Here is a 23503-nt window from a genome sequence, read left to right on the forward strand (position 1 = left end):
CCTCGTTTGGCGCCTTGCGCGTGCGCTGTGAGGGGGCGCGCGCAGGGCGGGCTGAGGCGGGAAGGCGGCGCTGAGGGAGCGGCGGAGCTGAGGGGTTTCCTTGTTCGCTGAGAGGTACCGGCGAGCGCCGTTCGCCGCTGGGATGGCCGCTCTCGGCGCCTGGGAGTATCACCGACCGTCTCTGGGGCCGGTTCCCCTTCCCGCCTCGCCGGTGCTCCCACAGCGGCTTCCCTGTCACGGTCGGCGGGAGGAGGGTCTGGGGGTGCCGGTGGAGCTCGGCCTTTTGTCCCAGGAGGGCGGGCAGGACTTGTCACTGCTGTTTAGGTACATCCCTTTGGAGGGCTGCAGGGTAACGCCCTGAGTGTCCCAATTCCAATGGCAGGCGGGTTGGAGCTAGATGATCTTTAAGCTCCTTTCCAACCCAAACCATTCTGATTCCATGACTCTGCAGCTCACTGTGGTACCTTGTGTGAAGCCAGGCTTGTCTGCACTTTAAGGGTGCAGCTCACTCTGCTTTTTTCCTCCAGAGCTGTACCAGCCCTCCTCTTCCCTGCCAGCTGCACATTCCCAGCCCAGGTTGTGCCAGCACAGCTGTTTTCGTGGGGCCACACGCACTGAATTGGGCCAGTGAGCTGTTCTGGTGTTAAAAATAGCCCTGCAAAAGAAAAAGTTTATTTTTACCACAGGGGCCTGCAGAAAAGGGAAAAACTTGAGTTCTACCGGTGCCGCAGGAATGTGTGTGCGCGCACAAATGCACAAATTAAGGATGATGTCTGTAAGAATGGAGCAATATTTACCACTGGATTGTTCTCTAAGGTCTCTTAAATTCCAGAGTGATATCTATAAATGTGTATTGAATTCTGTTCCACCTCTGCTCAATTCTCTGAGCTTTTTTTTCCAGAAAGGAATGCGGTTTTTGAACTGTGTGGTCTCCATGTGGCAGCACTTGCACAAACATGATGTTATAGCACAGCTGTCCTTAACCATGAGGGGGCTGTGTCCCTGCCTGGCTGATGGCATCTCTACTTTCTTCTAGGGCACTTTGGAGCCCTATAACTGTCTCAGGGATGGGACTTTGGCATTGTGGCAGTTGCCTAGGGTTGTATTAACCTCCACAATATCCCAGTGAGAAAATAATTTGGTCATGCAGGTGGGAGCCTGTGGTTCACTGAATATTTAAAAAAACACCAGGTGCTTGATTTCAGCTTATCCGATGGTTTAACAAATGAACATCCTTCCTCTGCTGATCCTGTTCTCTCTCCAGATGGACTGTAGATAGGAGTCAGTCGCAATCTATTTGGACGCTTGAGTCCCAGTTTCCCTGGTGACGTGTGGCGTTCGCTAGCCGGTTGCAGAAATAGAAACCAGGTTTTTCACAGCTTTGAAAAGCTGCAGGTCCTTGTTGAGAGCCCGGGACACTGGGAGAGTTAAATCACAGCAGCAAGAAAAGATGTCCATTCTGTTCAGTCATTCACAGACTTCAAGCAAACAAACCGTGACTTTCTTACAATGGCAAAACCCACCATTTTTCTGGCTACTGCCAGACTGTTGTAAAAAAGTCTCCTTTCGACTGAGGGCCCACAGGCTGATTTTTTTCCTCCCTCCTTTCCCAGTCCCCACCCTCGTACCCTACCTCTCTCCCCCTTTTTCAGCTGAACCGCAAAACTGCGGGAGGTTTTGGGTTTTACCAGGTTTGGGTTTCTCTGCTGGAAGCGGCTGAGAATCTTATAGCAAGAGCTCCCTCTGGTGGTCAGGGACGGGGAAAGGAGTAACGCTTCCCTGCCATGAGACACTCTGTTTTTACACTAGAATGATTTCTAAAGTCACTTTGAGGGTCTTCGTTATTTGTAACACCCTTTCCTTATTTAGGGTTCTCCAGGATAATGACAACCTTTTCCCGAACTCCCTTTTCCTTCAGGAGTTCACTACCCTTCACCCATCCGTTCTGCACAAGGGCTACGATAAAGGTGGAGCCTTTCTTCCCGGGGCTGGGGGACTGCAGCCTGAGGTGAACGTGAAAGAAAGTCTCAGAAGAATAAACCTAAATCAGCTCCTCATTCTGAAGAACTCCCTGTTCATAACGAGATTCTGAAAGAAGTTAAATATCAAGAGAATATTCCATTCACCGACCTGGCAGTAAAAGGCCTCCTCAAGAACTGTTTTTCCTCTCCTGATTTGATTGTCCCGTTCAGCCTAGAGAAGATTTTTTTTTCCTAAGGAGCTCTAAACCGTTGGCAACTGATCTGAAGCCGCAGTTGATCGGTAGAAAGTTTCTTGCCGAGTTCAGTGAGGGAAGTCTTGAAGCTCTGCCAGGCGGCGCGCGCTGCGGTGCAGCCGTGCTCTCTCCTGGGTGACATTTCGAGGATGTTAAAACAAAATAAGGAAACATCTGGTTTAACCGAGGGAGGCGTCGTTTGCTAATGACAGCGGCCTGGTGTCACACCGTCCTGCCCCAGCCAGGGCTTGAAGGCTTTGGCTTGGGAAACCTGATCTAGATCACGTAGGGCAACACCGTGTCCTCCCTCCAAAATTAAAACTAAAACAGGAAAAGGTGCGTCTTTTGGGTTCTTTTCCCCGTGAACCTCAAGAAATAGCGTTTTCTGCCATATAAATGTGTTTCCTCTTGGAATTATTACAGAATCTGTTTCTCGCAGGAGGTGTCTGTGTCCTGTTTGCTCCTGGTGTTCCCGTTCTGGGTGGGTGGCCTCTGCTGTAACCGGTCACTCTGGCCTCGGTGGTGTCACCTGCGTTGGAGGGTCCTGCCCGCTGCGCGATGTCACCTCCAAACACAGCACTTTGGGTGAACACAGGTGACATGGGCTGTTGTGCAAAGACCTGTGCGCAGAGACTTAAAAATAAATAAGGTTGGAGTGTGTGACGGGTAGCGAGAAGATAATTAGTCCCCCTGGGTTGTGTGTAGGGGAGGAGTCTTTATGTTGCCACCTGCAAAGTGTCTTTGTGATAAGGTCAAAATTTGGTAGTGGATTTTGCTGAGAAGTCCCGTCACTTTGGGAGGGAAAGGGACACATTGCAGGGGATGGGCTGGAGGGTTTTGGGTTTGAAAATGTCCAGAACAGGAACGGAGAGGTTCCACAGCCGGGAAAATATCAGGAATTGGCTGGTGTGACCAAAGTGGGGTGACAACGTGGGCACGGAGCCCCTCGGTTGCAGTGTCACAAGCTGGAAATGACGATGCCGAGGCAGGAGTGAGCCCTCGGCCAGAGCGGGGTTCTGCTCCCCTGTGAGCAAGGGGGATAGAGCTAATTAGTGTTAATTAGGGGAACGAAGAGCTTGTCGCGTGGGCAGAAGGGGGGTATCCCTCTGGCTGCTCTCTCCAAACTGCCCACACACCTGGGGTGGGAAAAACAGCTTTTGACCAAGAGAATAAACCGAGCCCCAAAACAATTCGATGTGGACACTGCGGAGAGCTGTTCGCTGGAAACGAGCTGTGTTTGACCAGAAGCGTCAAATTCCGCCGGGGTCTTCCTCTAGTATGGAGGGGTGGGAATGACTATTTTAAGAATCCAGACCGCTGTTTAAACAAATCGCTGCGGGAAGCAGAGCCGCCTATATCAAGGTCTGTCTCCGCACACGCCGCGCTCCGCTCCCCGCGGGGAAAATGGCGGCGCCCCCCAGCTCCCCGTGGCGCTGGAGGACCGGCGGCGCCGCGCTCTCCCCTCGTCTCTATGGTCCGAGACCCCCTCTCCAACCGCCTCTCGCCTCCGGTGGCGCTCTACCCGCCCGGACGGTCTCGGTGGTGGTTCCGGGTGGCGGCGCTCTGGGCGGCGGGGGTGCCGTCTCGCTGGCCGGGCGGAGGGCGGGCCTGGCGGAGCCATGGCGGCCGTGCGGGGCCTGCGGATCTCGGTGAAGGCGGAGGCGACGGCGACAACGGCGGAGCCTCGCGGCCCGGAGCCTGAGCCTATGGAAGTGGAAGAGGGCGAGCTGGAGACCATCCCTGTGAGGCGCTCGCTCCGGGAGCTCATTCCGGTGAGGGGCGTACGGTGGGGTCACGGGCAGGGGGGGACAAGGGGACCTGCTCCTCAGGGGGGGACGAGTATGTGTGGGGGTGTGAGGGGCTGCGGGGGCCTGTAAGGACATTTGGGGGTACCTTCGTGGGAAAAGAGGCGACGTGGGGTGCGTGGGGGGAAGCGATGGGGTGAGGGTGGCGGGAGTGGGGGCATGAGGGGGCTTAGGGGTGTCTGAAGGGAGTGTGGGGGCAAGTTGTAAGAGGAAGCGGCCGGGATGTGGTTGGGAATGAAGGGAGTAAAGGAGGGGGTGGAAAAGAGGATTTGGGCTGTAGTGGTGGATGGGTGAGGGCGGCTGTGGGTGGGAGAGTGTAAAAGCAGTGCTTCATGCAAGGAACACAGGGAATACCAGGGGGCAGGGGGTGACTGGGAGAACTGTGTTGGAGGGACTGGAAATGTGAGTCCTGACAGGTGGGTTTTGAGGGTTTCCTTTCTGTTTTTTTTTCTTCCCCCTTTTCAATTTTTGTTTATTGTTCCTGTGCAAGTTTTAGTAGGATTATGTTTAATACCTAAAAATGGGTCAGAGTGCTCCTAAACTCTTAAGTAGCCTTTTGCTCTCAAAACTTGTGTGGAAATTACTTTAGAAACTAATCTCTAATTAGCTGATCTGCCAATGTGCTCGAGCTTCTACCAAATATGTGGCCTAAGAGACAGTACCCTCCTTGTGCTCCATGAGTCAACCTTAGACAGTGTGGGGTTTTTTTTCAACTTTAAAAATAATGTTTATTTTGCTTTTCTTTTTCTTTTTAATAACTCTAAACATTTGGCAACTTTAGACAAACTTTGATGCTGTTACTAAGAAAAGTGGTTACACGTTGTGTACTTTGGTATTTCTAAACTGAGACTGGCCTACTTTCTAGAAAAAGTCCTTTAGGCAAAATAATTATTGCAGCACAAGTGTAAACAGCACATTTATCCCTAGAGAAATCAAGACATGTTCTTCCAACTCCAAGCTGGTGATGGTCCTGAGGGTGCCAGAGTGAAGGTGTGCCATTTTTATGTATGCAAACCATGGAAGGGACAGAATTGGGTCACCAGTCCGGGTCTCTGTGGTTTAGTGCAGCCTTGTGAATTTGGCAGCCTGAGCAATGGAAATTAAACTTGTAATTTCTTTTTTTTTTTTTTTTTTTTTTTTCCCCCCTCACGTCACTGTCCATTTTTACTCTTTATCAGTAGGGTTGTATCAAAATGGTAATGTTTCATCCTGCTGGTATCTGGGAGTTGGATTTGAAATAATGATAGGAATAGGGGTAAAAGTTACTTGTTTAATTGTGGTTTGCTGTTCTGCCTTGTGAGACTAAAAGCTGTGAATTGACACTTCAGGAGACAGGTATCACTTTTAAATCCGTTCATGTTTTACAAGGAAATTATACCTGAAACCAAAATGGTGAAAGTTTTAGTTAGGAAAAGTGTTTAATGACTTCACCTGTATTGCTGACAGAGAGTAAGTAAAAATCTTAGCAGCGGCAGAAACTAAATTTGAAAGAATGTTTATAGTAAAGAAAGTTTGGTTCAGTTCATGTGCTTTTACCTTCACTGACACCAGTGAGAGTTATTGCTTGTGTCTGTCCAGGGGTGCAGCTTGGAGAAGAGAATGGATTTCTTGTAGAAATGGCCAGGTTTTTTTCAGCATAGCAATTGTGTTGCTTTCAGTGTCCATTGAGATTTCATCATGATCTTGCTTTGTTTCAGGACACTAGCAGGAGATATGAAAATAAAGCTGGAAGTTTCATTACTGGAATAGATGTAACATCCAAGGTAATTTTTGTGCCATCGTTCTTCAACATATTCAAATTATTGCTACTGGAAAGGAGAAACCATTTCATTTATTTCTTCCCCAACATGCACAGAAGCTGGGCCTCATGTTCAGATAGCTGACATTTTTCAACAACTAGGAAATTCTTTTGTTGGTTGTGGCCTGCATGAGGACCTGACATCTCTTGTAAACTGTGAGAATTGGTGTTTTTAACTTAGAAAAAATTGTGTTTCAAAGCCTGAAAATGTTTCTATTGAGATTGCCTTGGTGCCATTCAATAATGTAACACAAAGCCCTTTGAGACAAGTCAGCTGTTGGTTTTCCTCTTAGATGAGTGACAGAAGGAAGAACAAGTGCTTGGCAGGAAAATCTAGTTTCATTGCCTTGTGTCTTTCAAGGGTATCTTCTTGTTTAATTATTTAAGAGGTAGTGTGAAGAATGTGAACAGCTGTTGCATTGAAATAACTTAAAGTTACATGATTTTGTGGAACTTAATCCTACAGTTCATCTCCGTACATTTAATACCCAATTGGCTGTTGTTTCATATTGTACAATTGACCACTATATCTAGCATTTGGTAGTGGAGAAAAAGCATTTAGTCATATACTTTATAGGACTGATACAACTTTCCATATGCTAACAAATATGAATCCCCACCACAACAGCGTGTTGACAAATGACATGAGTTTCTATTTTGCATTACTGGAGCTCAGAAGATTGTGCTTATCAAAGAGTAAAAAAGGATTCCAGATGAAGGCTGAAAATCAGCTTTTTGGCTTCAATGTCTAGCTTGTGTGCATTGTAATTCAGCAAAGAATTTAAAGATCCCCTAGTCAGGGAAAAGAGGTTTTTGTTATGTTCTTTAATGATGTAACTGAAAAACTGTAAGAAATGTGGTCAAAGATGCTTTGGCAATCTTTAAAAAACGGTAAAAAGACCATGTTTATTTGAATATCATTGACGGCAGTTTTTACTTAATCACAGTTTGTGTTCCAAATTTAACTTTGGTTAGTTAGGTCCAAAAATCTATAATGCTTCCTAGTAAATTCTGTAGAATAAGGAGTTTCTCAGTCAGTTTCAAAAATTACCCAAGATCCACAAAAGCTGTTGCTCATGAGCTACTTAAAAGCAGCTTGAATTGCCAGTCTAAATAAGATCTCTCTAGTCAGCACTCCAGCTAGTATTGTTAAATACATGCTCAGAGAGAGGCAAGTTTCCATTTTTGTATGTATTTAAAAAACGGATAGGGAATAATATCTGTAATCTTAAAAGACAGCTTTTCAATGTGGTAGAAATGCTTGTTTTAAGAGAGTTTTTTTTGAGCACAGTCTCTGTGTGTTTGTTGGGAAGGAAAAAATAATGTTACTGTTCCATTGTGGAGTCTGAACATTGTCCAAGATACCTTTTTTTTCATACATCTTATTTCCCGTTATGTCGCTGGAGTCATATTAAAACTGTTATTGTGGCACAGAAATGTTTTAGTAAATGGTTTCTACGCTCTGAAACTTACAGGTCTCTTCAGAATTAATAGAATTATTAATATATATTGTTGCTGTCTGATGGATTTGATTTTAAATACCTGGTCCTTTGGTGGAACTTGCTGGGAATGCTGCTGTGATTCCTGTTTTGACTGCATTGTTTGGCATTTCGCAGGAAGCAATTGAGAAAAAGGAACAAAGAGCAAAACGCTTTCATTTTCGAGCTGAAGTGAATCTTGCCCAAAGGAATGTGGCACTGGATCGGGACATGATGAAGAAAGGTATGAGTTTATCCAAGGGACAAGAGGAAAAGATCCCTTTGTTTACTTCCTCATAGTTCCTTTACTTGATTTATCCTATAATTTTTCCTGCATCCCCAGAGGTTTTCCCAGTTCACTGCCAAAAGAAATCATTTTGGGTTATTTTTTTCACATTTTGTTTTAAAGTCATTACTTTTTAAACTACGTGACAGTTATTTCACTCCTTGTTTTACCAACCCCAGAAAGAACACATTTTTTTCTGTACCTTTTTTACCGTTTGGCAACGGTGCCTAGTGCTACATGTCCGAGATTCATCTTCTGATCAGTGGTGCTTTAAGAATCTATAAATTCTTTGAAAAGACTTTGGTCACTGTTTGTGTGAGAGGAGGACTCTGTGTCCTGTGCACAGTGAGATCAGATTCTGTGCTGTACACACAGCGAAGCTGCACTGATTGTACATGTAGATGGCAAGCTGGGCTTGTTGGAATATCAGCTGGGAGAAGTGTGCATGACAGATTGGCGCTTTTGGCATTCAGTTAGTTCTCCAGGCTATTTTTTTGTCCAACTGGCAGCTTGGACCCACTAAGCCCGTGGCCTGTAACAGCTCTCCATCAGATATGGAAGTGCTTTGTACACATGCCCGGATCACAGGCCTCATTAGTATTCTGGCTCTTCGGTCCTTAATGGTAGTATTCTGGCAACATTAAAAAAATGTATGTTATTAAGGCAGTTTGTATGAGGTACTTACATTTCCCAATGTTTGTAGCGTTACCTCTTTTTAATTCTCAATTTATGAAAGTTTTGCATTGTGGAATAATAATTCAAGTTACGGTGTTTTAGAATGGTGTGCATCCTACTTTGCTTTAATTAGCTTTGCTTTATAAACCCATGTATTAGTAATATAAAAGCTTGCTCTATAGAAGTGAGTACCAGTTTTGTATCTCTTCCTCTTCATAGCAATTCCTAAAGTGAGACTGGACACAATTTACATTTGTGGGGTGGATGAGATGAGTACACAGGACATCTTTGCCTATTTCAAAGAGTATCCTCCTGCTCACATCGAGTGGTTAGATGATACATCATGTAAGTAAATGGAGTCTTTTATCTGTTATTCTTACTCTTTTTTTTTAAATATCGGTTATAGCTGTACTTCAGATGTCTTAGTGGCTTTCAAAGTCACTGATCTTTGTCTGTCTCCATTTCCCTGTCATTAACCTTAGTCAAAAGAGATTTAGAAGAAAAGAGTTAATAGCAGGGGGTGAAAATCAAACCCACTATCCAGTTGACTATTGATTATTGGAAAGGGATAGTGTAGAATAACTTGCAGGTCTCTTAAGTGGGGAAAAAAAGAAGTGTAGAATTTTGTGGTGCTTACATCTTGATATAAATGGTATACCCTCTTGTGAGCATCACAAAATATGACATTCTGGGAGAAGGTTATGGAGCTGTGTGCAGTTAGGCAGGTTGGTAGGGTGTTGTGCTGCGAAGGAGCAGACTTGCTGCCATATTTGTTTAGTGCATTCTCAAGGAGAAATTAGTGGGTGGGAGAAGGTAACAGTTGAATGTGATTTACATAGATTGGAAAAGGAATGTAAATTCACACTGCAAGGGGCGTTTCAGGGCGTAAGTGTGCAGTGTGATTGCCAGGAAGATACAAGGTTGTTGACAGTCATGCTTTCTTCAGTGATAATAATGAGTGTACAAGAGCTGTTTGCTACAGTTTGGCGCTGGATCATGGAATGGGAAGGCTCTGAGATTGTCATGTGGCTGGAAATCCTGTGAATGAAATCACAGAAAAAGAAATAGGAGCCAGTGCAGGTTTTCCAATTCAATTGGAATTGCTGGAAACTGATTTTCTGACAAGCATGGTTGAGACCTGAGAATTAGTAGCGTGGTTCCCCGGAATGACCCTGAAGGAATTATGTTTAAGTGCCAGACAAAATACATGTTATACTGCAAAATACTGGTAACCTTGAAGTCAGTGTGTGTGATGGCTTGACATGCTGTCGCAGGGTGACAGTGAATTTGAAGTGCAGTGAGCCCTGGGTGAATAACTGCAGTAAAGAGCTGGTAGAGGAACCTGTGGCAACACGTAAGACAGCAAATGCAGAGCTTAACTCTCTGAGACTAAATTTTTAAGATTGTCTGATTATCCTTTTTCTTAAATGTTACATGTGTCCATTTAGTGTGGAACCAGAGGGAACTTGCAGTGCAAAAATGCAGGCTTCAGAGTCGTAAAGTACTTTACCCAATTAGGGTTAAAACCCATCTTTTTTAGTGATTATTTTTCATGCTCTGAGTTAGCACTGAGTTTCATGGTTGGTGAAAATTCCAGGAAAAAGCATTGTCTTTTCAGCATAAATTTGCATCACAGCATGGTAAAAAATTTTAAGATTCCCAACTGAATTACATCTCAAGGTGTGTTGGGACAAAGGTGAATTTAGACAGTGTTCTGTGTTTCAAACTGATGAACATAAAACGATAAAGATTTTGAAAATTTGGAGATGTGAAGGAGGCATACATAAATGAAAATTTATTAGCTAATTATATCTGGGTATTCTTCACCATGTAAATCTTGTCAGTTTAAGTAATTTAAGTCAGAATCTTTTATTTTGGGATACTGTATAGTTTTCTTCATAGCTGAATACACTCTGCTTAACAGCAGAGCAGTAAATTACATTTGTTGCTGTATTTGCACTGAATGCATCCACGCAGAAAGCTTTTGTTCAAAATCTGTTTCTAAGCAATTTTAGCTCTTTCAATTTTGGCATCTGTAACATGCTTTTAATTGGCCTAATAAGTTATATTTTGGTACCATCTGCTGATACTTAAGGCATGTATGAGGCATCTACTGAATTACATTGCTAACCTGTGTACATTGTCATCTGTGTTTGAGCAGTCTCTCCTACTTTCCCGCCTTTTGGAAAAGATAACAGAGTTCTGCAGTGAGGTTCAAGGTTCTGTTAAATTGCCAAAGAGAAAGAAGTCAAGGCATCAAGGCTTCTTTCTTCTTTTTTTTTTCTTTTCTTTTTTTTCCCCTTTAATCACATTTGTGTGCTAACACATTCATGAAATACTCTGAGCTTGACTCAATCTCCTGATTTGCTGCGCTCAGAAAGCAGTCTCTAATATATATACTTGTGCATTTCAGTGATTTTGGTTTTAATGAGTTGTTGTATGTGTTTGCTGTCATGTGATGAAAGCTGTGTGATGTCCTGTTTATCAAGTGTGTTAAAGAGCATGACTTCCTCTCCATAAGGTGTATCTGATTACTACTTTGTCACTATATAAGAGCATTTCTGAGCTTTTGTTAGTAATTTCTCTCCAGTAAGGCAGTGTATGTGACTGATGATAAAAAACTGCATTTTGTTTTTGTGTGTATATATATATGTCATAGGTAACGTGGTCTGGCTTGATGAAGTAACAGCAACACGGGCTCTAATAAATATGAGTTCCTTGCCTGATCAGGAGAAAACAAAAAGCAGAGAAAACAACGAAGAGAAGACAGCTGAAAAACCCAAGAAAGGTAGATTGAGATACGCATATCTACACATCATCTAGTCAAATCAATGAAACTTGAAACTTGTGCTTGGGTACTGCATAATCTAAATTACTGAAGGAGCTTCTGTCGTACAGTTTCAGGTAAATGTATTCTGCCACTTTAAAAAAGGCTTTCATCTTGGAAACCTTTTGAAGAAGCTGCTTCTTAAAAGGTGGGTTGGAGCTAGACCAAAAGCAGTAATTCAGTCGATACCGAACATGTTAGATGCAGGGTCATATTCAGATACGATATTTATAGTGGTGCAGGTTGCACAGAAAGAAATCTGTGTGAGGTGGGTGCAAAGGCAGTAAAAGGATGGATTCTAAGTGTGGCAAAAGCTGGTGTAAGAAAATGTCCTGTTTTTGAAATACCAGGGTTAATTCCTTTCTTGATACACCACCATCCTTTAAGTTCACACTGATGTGACTGTAGCACTTCACCACTGTATATATCATCTCTAAATTTGGCCGTCACACTTTCAAGAAAGAAGCACACTGAAAGGTCAGTTATAAAAGAGCAAAGCAGCAAAACTACATCTTAATGTTGTGATAAATCTGGTACCTGAATTGTAAATTTATTTTACTTTTACAGATATAAGTTAAAAATCAGGCTTTTGCTACCTTAGGAGTGTTTTGCTGTTAGGCTGGTGTGATAAATTGCTGTGGTTCAAAGTACTGTACCACACAGTACAAAGCAAATAGAGATGTTGTATTTATTAATTCTTCCATGATTTTTCTTAAACATGCTCTATGAACAGACCACAAGTAGCCAATCTCTCTAGTAGATATTTGCAGCGCTACCAAAAGCCTTTCTAAAAAGTTTGGGGTGTAGGGCTTTGTTGTGCCTCCTAACTCATCGCCTTTTCTTTTTGTTGCTTTTCTCCACAACGCAGTGGCTCCTCAGGCATCCATGTGAATTTAATTTTTGGGCAAATGTTGATAATGCTTCAAGTAAGACTTGTTACGAAATTTTTGGAGATTAATGACTGTGTTGTTTAATTGAAGCATAAATATATGTATTTAATCTTGTTGGCTATAAATTGCTTATTACATCATCTTTACACCACATCTCAAAATAAAAACTGTCATGTAAATTCCTCCTACATAAACTTATTCACCTGTTTATCTGGAAAAGTGGGATATTAGATAAAGTACAGACTGTTCAATTACATCTCAAGGTGTGAGATGCTACAGATAGACTGGAATAATCCGGTTTAGTTGCATTCCTTCTTTAGACAGGAACTTGAGGGCTTTTTAGACATTTAGGGAAGCAAGAGGCTAGTCTTTACTGTGAGAAGCTTATCACTTGGGGGGGGGGAAGAAGTGCTTGTACACTGTCTCTGCTGGAAATAAATTATTATTTGGGCTTGAATTTGGCTAATTTGTATCCCTAAATTCTCTCTTTAGTTTCAGTTTGGTTAATTGCGCTTTACTCTTTTCTTTGAATTTGGGTATATTTTCAGAATCTTTTGAACATCTGCTGCTCTCTAGTATGAGTTTTCAAGTCTGTTGTTGGATGAGATTAAGATAAGGAACTATGAAATAGAAAAGATTTTTTTTTTTTAAGTCTTGTGAAGTACTTTGAGATCTTTGCAAATGATACTAGTATATCTTGATAGTTGTCCATATTCACTACTTTTTTTTTTTTCCCCTTGAGGACTGAAAAAAGATATTCCAATATAAATTTTCTGCATTGAGCTAAAAAGAACCCTGAGAAATCTATGTAAACATCTCACAGTTTTATTAGTTCTAGAAACACGCACTCTTCTTTTAGTTAGTTCACTTTGAAAATAAGTCACCAAAGTTGTTTTTTTTTTCCTTCTGCTCTCTCAGAAACTGCTAAGCTTTTGAATAGTGACTGTTTTACATTGTTAGTATTGGATACTTGTAGGTACTTGCAGCATTTTAAAGGGAGGCTGAAGTAAGTAAGCTTTTAAATGCCTTTTACAGTCTTGGCCTTCTTGATCTCTGCCATACCCTGAAATGCAGTGCAATTTCATTTGCTTTCAAAGAATCAAATTAACAATCCCTGTGTGGTGCTGCAGGCAGTTATCTGCACAGGGGCTGTCTTGTTAATGTTATTCTGTGCTCATGCCTGCTTCAAATTTCTGTGGACATTTACTGTTTTAATTATTCTCTAGGCTGCACAGAAGAAAGGATAAAACCTTCAGTTTTATTTCAGAGAATATAAGTAATAATAATGAAATGTGACCAACGCACTAAAATGGAGGTTATTTTTTTTCCCCAATTATTTTTCTTCTTAGAAAAACAGGACGAAAGTTCTGATGATGAGACTGAAGAAGGCGAGGTTGAGGATGACAATCAAAGTGATGTTGAGGTGAGTACAGAAGGAAAGTGAAAACACTATTATGAAAGTTTTGCTCTGACTGGTGTAAAGTTTTTATAAAGACATAGTTTTAGCCATATATATCTGCAATTAACAATTTAATTATCAAAGTAAATGAGGGGGGGGAATGACGGGAAGAGCAGGTATGCTGCTGGTGAGAATAGCAATGTAAGAGTGTTTTGTGAAAGGGGGTTTTGAAGAGAGCAGTAGGGCATCCAGTGTGTAAGAGCTGGGCTGGCTGCTCTGTTCTGCTGAGAGGGGGCAAAAAAAGAACAATAATGGATGGCAGCAGCCTTTCAGCAGTGGAGGCAGTGCTTAAAGAGAAAAACAGGATTTAGAGTGTCTGTAGATACATGTGGGAATCAGCATACACATTGATGTTTTCTAAGTAATTTAATCTTCACTGGCTGAATACATAATTGGTGTGATTAGTATTTTCTTTAGCAATGGCTCAGTGAACACTCCATACATTGTGAAAGTCTGAATTTTAGTTTCTATAAAGCAGATATAAATGGAAAAGAAAGCCTTTTAGTCAACGTGCGAGGGCATGAGAACCTGTTAGTAAAACCATTTGGATAGGAAACAGGCAAAAAAACCCAAATAGTTGTTTTTCAGTGTCCAAGTTGTACTATTTATTTTCTGCATTTCAGTCAGTACTACAGTGAAAATTATTGGATTTAATAATCTGAGATAATGTTACAAAGCAAGGGAAGGAAATATTTTAAATCTTGAGGTCAAATTACTTTAAAAATTGACATTACTTTGTCAAGAAAAAAAAGCAGAGTTCTTTTGAAAAGTGACTTTCTTAGTAATCAGTTGATTGCTTCTCTGCAAGGAATCCATTTTTGTTCAACAGTAATTTTATTTTTGAGTCCAAAATACCTTTTTTGCCCCCCAAAGTTGGATGCCCTCTCCCAGGTAGAAGAGGATTCTCTCCTGCGTAATGATCTTCGCCCTGCCAATAAACTGGCTAAAGGAAACAAGCTATTCATGAGATTTGCTACTAAAGGTAAATGAACAGCTTAACAAGCATAATGAATTAATTGCTTGTTGTAGTTTTTATTTGTTGACTAATGAATGACTCAAAGTACCTAATTTTTATTTGCAAAATTCTTGGGGTTTTGCTGATCATGAGATATTAAGATTTTGCAATAAATCCACATTTAATGTGTGAATTAAATCCAGTTCAAGTTGTATGAAAATTATTGTACATAAAAATTTTATCTTGGGCTCAGGACATTCTTCCCAATACTATAGAATAGGTTTTATGTTGCCCTTCTCCACAGAGGTAAATCTCCCATTTTATAAATATGAAAATCATTTGAGATGTTGATGAGGTATGAGTGGAAATTGCTCCTAAATACAGTTGAGATATTAAGTGGTATTTATGATAAAAATGAAAATCCATATAATTTCTGGGCCATGTGGGAAGCAACACATCCATAAAGAAAAGAAAGGTCATGACTAAGGTAAGTGTAGCCTCCAGCAGTTACAGTGAGATGTAACGCTCTGTTAAGCTGATCTGTAGAAACTCAGTCTCCCTAGAATTAAGTTTCTAGACACAAATAAAACTGTGGTGGTAGGAGAAATTTCAGAGGTGTCAGCAGAATCGTATCCTTCGTGAAGGAGATTGAGGTAAAGCTGACCTGTAAGACATCCTCAGTCTTACTTTCACTCTCTGTGAGTTTGACTGGCTGGTTATTTATTTTTATGCTAGTGTTGTGAGATATTTTCTAAGAGGGAAATAATGCTTTTGTGTTTTTTCAGATGACAAAAAAGAGCTGGGGGCTGCAAGGCGAAGCCAGTATTACATGAAATACGGCAATCCGAATTACGGAGGCATGAAGGGGATTCTTAGCAATTCTTGGTGAGTATTGGGTAGAGGAATTGGAAGGTTGCAGGTAATTGGACAAGATGGTCTAAAACTGTTTTAATTTGTGGATTTTCTTTCTCTTCAGTTTAAGCAGATGCTTCTTATGTGTAAATAACGGTTTTGCCATGTGACTATGAATTTGCAAGGGGAGTATTTTAAAGAATGTTTATATTCAAAACATTCAAACAGATCTCTGACATAAATGCACGTCTGCTATTAAAGCGAGTGATAATTGCATATGCTTAATCCAGGACTGAATATGGCTCATTCATTATGCCCTTTCTGTGACAGCAGTGTAATTCTTTTCATGTTTTTTAAGGAAACGAAGATACCATTCACGTAGAATCCACCGGGATGTGATAAAGAAAAGGACACTTATTGGGGATGACGTTGGCTTGACAGCTCCTTATAAACATCGTCATTCAGGTAATTGATGCCAATGTCCACTCTGGAAGAGCAAAATTTGGGAATGAGGGGCTGGAAAGGACGTCAAACAATGCCTCGTGTAATCCCCCGTGGTGCATGAAAGTGAAGCGTACTGCAAAAAAATATATCTAACTGAATCACATTTTAAGACTTTGCAGGGAATAACTGAGGCAGAAGCTTCACGCCGCTCATTGGCTTACCAAAAGAGCTGCTACTTTTTATGCAATATATTTCTTTTACAAATTTAGGCCATGGGGGCCATGGCATCAAGGGCATAAAGAAGGCATAGCTGCTTTAAACTTCTTGGCAATCTGTCCTAATTGCTGTGTCAATTCTTCTGTTCTATGAAAAAGCAAGGTCTAGATGTAGAACAGTAAAGATTAGAAAATTCTACTAATTAGGCTTGAATATCTTCATTGACTCCCTAAGGTGGGGCGTGTGCATGAGAAAAATAATTGGTGTGAAAATCTTTGACGCGAGACATACAGAGTGTTAAAGTTTCAGTTGAGTGGACTGTTAAAAACACAGCTACGGATGTAGCAAATCTCACGCAAGATTTTACATTTTGATTACCTCCTGCTCTCTGAAAAGGTGCTTGCACACTGCTGAGGACTGAACTTAAGTTGCTGATTTATATTTAAATCAGTAGATGTGATAAATTCATACGAATGACACTTCCTTTTTTGGCATTGGTGCTTAGAGGACTTGAAAAGATTATCGTGGAGCCAGCAGCTGTCACATTAAGCCCTGCAAGATCATAGGAATTGTTGTGCTTAGTTCAGGAAGAATGACCTGCACATATTTCACTGAATTTCACTGAATTTTTTAGAGTTGGAAGGGACCATAGAGATCATCTAGTCCAACTCCCCTGCTAAAGCAGGACCACCCAGAGCTTGTCAGAGCATGTTACTCAGGAGCATCCAGGCGGGTCTTGAAAATCTCCAAAGAAGGGGACTCCACACCCTCCCTGGGCAGCCTGTTCCAGGGCTCCGTCACCCTCACCGTGAAAAAGTTCTTCCTCATATTCAAGTGGAACCCTTTATGTTCCAACTTGTGCCCATTGCCCCTTGTCCTCTCTCTGGCAACTACTGAAAAGAGTCTGGTTCCCTCCTCCCTCAGCCCGCCCTTGAGATACTTGTCAGCATTAATAAGGTCTCCCCTCAGCCTTCTCTTCTCCAGACTAAAGAGTCCCAGCTCTCTCAGCCTCTCCTCATAAGGGAGATGCTCCAGTCCTTGAATCATCTTTGTTGCCCCAGGCTGGACTCTTTCCAGTAGTTCCCTGTCCCTCTTGAACTGGGGAGCCCAGAACTGGATGCAGATTTCCAGTTGTGGCCTCACCAGTGCAGAGTAGAGGGGCAGTGACCTCCCTTGACCTGCTGGCCACACTCTTCCCTACATACTACGTATTGAGTCCAGCTTTATGCTTGAGCAGGTTTCTGAGATAGTGAACATCGTGGACTTGTATTGTCTCATGCTGATTTTCTTCCACTTAGGCTATTCTGTAACTTTTTCGCTACAGGCTTAATAAATGTTCCTGAAGAGCCTATTGAGGAGGAGGAAGAGGAGGAGGAAGATCAGGATATGGATGAAGATGACAGAGTTGTGGTAGAGTACCGTGATGAACTGCAGGCTTTCAAACAGGCCCGAGACCGCAGTGCAGCAAGACGATCGAGCGCCAGTGCGTCTGATTCCGATGAAATGGACTATGATCTTGAACTGAAAATGATATCAACGCCCTCTCCCAAAAAGAGCATGAAAATGACAATGTATGCAGATGAGGTGGAATCACAACTGAAAAATATTAGGTAAAAGTTTCTTATTCCTTAAAAGTATTGGTGAATAGTAACAGAGCTGTCAAAGCTTGAAGACAAACTGTTGAAGCTGCTTTTTCAATTCTTAGCACAATTTTGTAGTAGATATTTTTAAAAAGAAATACAAAATGCAGAAAACCCTGATACAGGCTTTTAATTACAATTAACATTTGTAAAATATAGCTTCCTTTGCGGATTTCTGTAACCCTGCTTATTGATAATAGTGAAGCTCGAAGTGGAATCAATAGAAATATATGCAAGCAAGCACAATTAACTTCTTGCACTTCATAGCTAGGTCAGGGAGAAATAACCCCTCTTTCTTTTTTCCCTTCACCCCTTCCCTTTTTTCTCAGAAGAATAATGCTTAGATATTGATAACAAAAGGGAATTCATGTTCGTTATGGGCATATTAACCAAAATTCCATATATTGTGGATTATTAAAATAACTTTAGCATGTGCTCCTTCAGTAGTATGTTTACATTACATTATAATGTCAAGTCTTTCAACAATATTGAGGTTGCTTATCTGCTCTGAATTTTGACTCGGAGAGACAACCTTAAGGAGACAAACTCATACCTGCCTTGAAATGGGTATGGAGGTGCTCGTGTGGTTACTGCTAAGCTTGGGATTCTGACTGCAACACAGGCTCTTCTAAGTAATGTTTTTACCTCTGTTTCTCAGTAAAGAAACCCTGATATTACTGTTTTCTATGATGTAACTTTATATATAAGAAGAGTTAAGTCCTACAGTAGATTCATTTCATTTAAGGGACATTAAATCTATTGTTTATATTTTTAGGAATTCCATGCGAGCAGACAGCATAGCAACCAGTAACATCAAAAATCGGATCGGCAGCAAAGGGTCATCAGAGAAAGTTGCAGATGTGAGACTACTGTTAGAAGAAAAACGTCAGAATAATACTGGGCCGCGCCAGCCAAACAGCACTGTAAAATCAGGTAATTTTAAACTCTTATATTGTGCAGAATTGCAGCTGGCTCATTAAAATGGATATATTCACTTCACAAATGTGCTTTGCTGCAGCTAACAAACCTGGGGGAATTCTGTTCAGCAGCAGTTTCTGCATCCATACAGTTAATTTTTCCTCACTAAGAGACCGAGTTGGGGATCGCTTTGGGGAAAAATGAAGAACATTGGAGTGAAAGAGTGACGTTTATTTTTATCCAATTTACTTGCCCGTTTTTATTTCCCCCCCACTTTGTCTTTTTGGATTTCCTCAATCCTTGAGGCAGAGATCCTGTACAACTCTGAGGAACACAGCATGTCGGGGAGCTTCTGTACAAAATGAAACATGAAACACTAGCAACTTACATGAAAGAACATGTATTATATGAATATGGATGTATTTTTCAATTGGCAGGGTTTATTTCTGGGCTTAATTGATTTACTCAGGTATGTGTAATTTCAGCTACTTTTGACATTACATAGGATTATGGAATACATAAGATACAGATATCTGACCGATAAGTGAAAAATACTCTCTTTTATTAAAGTAACGTGGAAGTTAATGTATTTTACCCCTTCTGCACATTTTGGGGCTCTCACAAGTTGGCATGCAAATCCTTTGCCTTTATGTTTTTGTTTGAAACCTCTTCAAGACTGGGAATATTTAACTAAATCAGACAATACTTCCAAATGTAAGACTCACATCATGGGTTAAGTATCAATATATTTAGGATTCTTATATTCTGTATTTGATATTTTGCAAAATGAAATGAATCAGTATTAGAATTCTGAAGCAGGGTATCCTATCTGAAAAGAATCGTTGAAGGGATATAAATTTTTGTATAATTGTACCTCATGCTGGATACATACACACTGTGCTGCTAGAGCAGAAATGCAGCGAGCCATGTATAACTTCACTTTTTCAATCTTCTGGACAGTGCACAACCTGAAAACATTAAATGTTAAATTTATTACCAAAAAGAAAAAAGAAATCTGGTTAAGTTTTATTGCAGACATTATCAGGACTGCAATCATGAGTACAAAAGACTTAATGAAAAGATTCCAGAAAAGATAAAAACAGAATCTGTCTAGTTTCATGTTCTTCAGATTGTGCAATGAGGATAAAATTAGCAGGCAGAGTTAAAGTAAATGCATCATGATTTTTGTAAGTTTAATCACTGGAAATGTCCCTAGATGTGCGGCAAAGACTGGGAAAAAGACCACATTCTCCAGAAGTTAAACCTCCGAGTAGTACCTCTGCTCCTCGTCGAGAACCGATATCAGACGTACACAGCCGGTTAGGGATCCCCAAACAAGATGTAAAAGGCCTCTACTCTGACACCAGAGAGAAGAAATCAGGTTAGTTTTATGGAGAAAATGTAATGCTGCAGTGCCTCTGACTTTTGAGCATAAGAGAAATTTCAGCTGAAAATCATAAAGTTGAGTGAAATTAAAGATGAATTTGCAAATGTTTGTTCAGAGCTTTGAAACCTGAATACACGTGGGTAGGTTGAGCTGAGTATAAGCAGTATTTTTATATAGCTATGCTTAAAAATAGGGGACTGCTTTAAAACTGTGGTCAAAACAGGGCCCTAAAACAAATGTGAAAGATGCAATGGCACTTGGGACCTGTGTGTAACGTTCTTTGCAAGGGGGAAACTGAACGGGACTGCACTGAGCCTCCCATATTTTAATTTCAGCTACTGCTTCAAAGCACAGTAAGTTCTGTGCCAAACATTACAGTGGGAGGAGTACGAGGAGCTTAAAGAGATGCAGTGAATTTTAGATTGAGTTGCTTACATTTCCTCCACTATACTTCTTAGTCTTGTCTGTTTTTTAAAAAAAATGTTTGTTTTTCATCTGATCAGGTAATTTATGGACCCGATTAGGGTCTGCCCCGAAGACACAAGAAAAGACTTCAGATAAACCTGAAAACTCTGTGGCTTCTCCAGAGGAAGAGGATTCAGAGCTCCAGCGGGTTTGGGGTGCTCTCATTAAGGAAAAAGAACAGTCTCGGCAAAAAAAGAGCCGATTGGATAATTTACCATCTCTACAGATTGAAATCAGTCGAGAAAGCAGTTCTGGGTCAGACACTGAATCCTGATTATTTTTATGTTCTCATCTTCAAGATTATGACTCTGCAGTGTGGCAAGATTTCCTTTGCCCAAAAGCTGGACACTGGCAAAGACTCTGCAGTGAAGGTTCCAGAAGTGTCTCTGTTCCTTTTATACAAAAATAGAGATGCATTTACCACTTGAAACCTAAAGCAGTCGCGTTTGTCCGGAGTCTGTGGTTGGCCCTGTGTTACGTAGGGCATTGTCATATATGTTTATTATGGCAAACCTGTAGTTAATTCTAGCAAAACACTTTTCCCCAAGCTTGGAACTTAAGAGGCAGAAATGCTCTGTATTTTTAAGACGACCTTTTTTGTTCTTAATATTTTTAACATGGAGCCTTTTAACAAAATATTTCACACAGTTCATCCAAAGAACAGGGCATTTCATAATCAACATCATTGCCTTGCCCTTCTGGCTCTTACCAGCACCTTTCCTTTCCTCTTGAAGTAATAACAGTAATGCTTCCTGGGTAGGCAGCCGGCAAGGATAAAGCATGAAGGGACTGTGACCTTCCCTTCCTCCAAAATACTGAATGTAAATCTAAGTTGAACGTTTTAGTACAGTGAAATTTCACGTAGTATCCATTACTTCTGTCCAGGAATTCAGCTCATTTTCTTTTGGTGATGCTCTGTTCTGCTGTAGTAGGGATTGAGATGTTCAAGACTGCAAAGTTGGATGGTTGAGAACTGTATAAATTCCCAAAGGGTTTGTGGTTTTTTGGTTGGTTTTTTTTTTTTTTGTTACATGATGAGAAATTATATTTCTTTTGTTTTATCTGTATTATGTTTTGAAGAAATCTAACAATTTAAAAACACACACTTTTATATTTGTGAGAATTTTCCTGTTGGCCACGGTGAAAGCTATAGTGGTGTTTTCCAATGTGCTGTTTAACTATATATATATATAACTAAAAGAGAAAAGGAAAACTATAGGATCACTGTCTCTTGTCAATATTTTTGAATGTTCTTACTGTGTAGTATGTGTGGATGTGCACATGGTTGACGTGTTACACTCGGCTTTTTTGACCTGTGTATCCTCTCTAGGTAGGAAAAAGGTTTGATGGGTGTACACCTGCCATTTCTTCCTGTTGCCTGTGGCATTTATTTCAATTACCAAGAATTAAATACGGAATAATGCTACCACATCACATTCTGGCAAAACAGAATAAGTAGCAAAACCATCGTCTGCTATGTTTTGATAGTCTGAAAATTTGTTTTCCTAGGTTCTGTCAGTCCAAAATGTCTATGAAAATCTCTTCCCCTTTCTGCTCTTTAACAAAAAATGCTTTATCGTTTTTTTTCCCCCATTTTTGTACTAAGTTGAAGTAGGTTTGAGGCTTCACAAAAGCAAGGAATCTGCAGTTAACTTTTCTTACTGCTTTATTATGTGTAAGAACAGCAGCATGTAAAATTAAAGGTAAAATGAAAGGTACAGTGAGTGGAAGGGTAATCTGGGGATTGACTGGGCTTCAAGCCTTATTTCCTTGTTTTGTGACCCTCATCCTTGATTTTATATTTAATTATTGAATATATAAATATGTCTCATAAAAGTACTGTTGAGACTAAAGGACTGCAATGTCTCATCACTGTAATAATTCATTTTAACATGTGTTTTCATTAATATAACCCTTCCAAACACTTTCAAATAGAACCGTACCCATTTCTCAACATCCTGATAAGATTTATTTAACCGGTGTCTTTTTGCCAGTAAACCTTTGTGCTGTACCACTGCTTCAGATCCGTTATGACCTTTCTTTTTCCTGAAAGGAGATGGTAGATACGACCCGTCCACTCGCTCTATGAGGACGGGCTTCTGCACGGTCATGAACCCTGGTGTGTTTTTAAGCTCCACAGCTAGATGTGCTCTGCTCTTAATGTTGCTGAAAACCACCCTGTTTCCATGTAAATCCTCATCACTTGAGCCTGGTGAAGGACAGACCAACTGGTTTGAAGGGCAGAAGGGGAACAGAGAATCTCTTCAGCTGATACAAAAGATCTGAACTGATGGGGGTGTGAAATCAAGAAAAGCGACGTTGGCAAAGGCTTGTGTTGGAGGAAGAGGAGCCATTAACACGGGTTCTGTCTTCCAGGTAGTCGTAATTACACCTTGCAAATGCCTCCGTGTCACTCGGGTCTGTCGTGTTTATGGTTTGAAGGGAGGGTTATGTGTGTTCATGAGACCAGGGCAGCTTAGCTGCAAGAAAAATAGAGGTTTACTCTTGAAGAGCCCCATAGAGAGGTTGGGTTTTGTGTTTATAATTGAGTGTTTGCCTGGTTTTGCGTTTCGATGATGTATGGAGAAGCCTTGAGAAGGGTTTGCTGGAATTCTAGCTTTGGTCTTCCTCAGTTACCTGAACTGCTGGGTTTTGATAATTAAAAATGAGCACTGAATCTTTAGTGAATGTTTTTTTTCCTCAACGTGATTAACTTAAATTTCTTTGACCTGGAGAGAGGTTGCATTGAGAATTTTGTTCTAAGTCCCTTTCTCTTTGTGGTCGGCTGTTTGGCTCGTAGCTGGTGTGTTCTTCGTTTTACACTGAACTCCCAGATATTCAGGTATTCCTGGTTAGACAAATTGCAATTTCAGTGTAAGGAGGAAAATTACGTAATTAGACTTCTTTGAGTAATAAAAAAAAATGCAAGACCTATAAAGGTCACCTTCAAGGAATTTGATGCAGAAAATAATGCTCTGAGATTCTGTTCTAATGTTCTGAGAAGTGCAGTGTAATTTACTGAAATTAACTGAAATTGCAAGAAATTAGTCTGTGGCTTTTGCTGGAGGAAAGGTTCTGAATTTTAGGTGACTCATTACAGGAACTACCCTAGTCGTCCTAGGAAGATTTTTGAATTTTTTTTAAAAGCTATTTTTGGGGTAAACTGTTATATTGGGAAAAAGAAATGGTGATG

At 40.9% G+C, this 23503-nt stretch overlaps 1 protein-coding gene and 1 long non-coding RNA gene across 2 annotated transcripts; both read left to right on the forward strand.

The window, feature by feature from the left end:
- Positions 1-61: 61 nt before the first annotated feature.
- Positions 62-2612, forward strand: LOC106894454. Its single transcript, XR_001413262.1, has 2 exons — positions 62-324; positions 1870-2612. It is a non-coding gene; the product is annotated as an uncharacterized LOC106894454 (long non-coding RNA).
- Positions 2613-3795: 1183 nt separating this feature from the next.
- Positions 3796-22987, forward strand: NCBP3 (nuclear cap binding subunit 3). Its single transcript, XM_014953362.1, has 13 exons — positions 3796-3987; positions 5718-5783; positions 7435-7540; positions 8477-8602; positions 10917-11045; positions 13324-13397; positions 14307-14415; positions 15174-15273; positions 15599-15705; positions 17225-17510; positions 18316-18473; positions 19675-19839; positions 20349-22987. Exons 1-13 carry the CDS (start codon positions 3835-3837, stop codon positions 20582-20584), a joined length of 1815 nt encoding a protein of 604 aa, XP_014808848.1. The 5' UTR covers positions 3796-3834; the 3' UTR covers positions 20585-22987.
- The last annotated feature ends 516 nt before the right edge of the window (positions 22988-23503 follow it).

This window comes from Calidris pugnax, unplaced genomic scaffold (genome assembly GCF_001431845.1).
Source record: "Calidris pugnax isolate Ruff unplaced genomic scaffold, ASM143184v1 scaffold133, whole genome shotgun sequence".
Taxonomy (NCBI): Eukaryota; Metazoa; Chordata; class Aves; order Charadriiformes; family Scolopacidae; genus Calidris; species Calidris pugnax.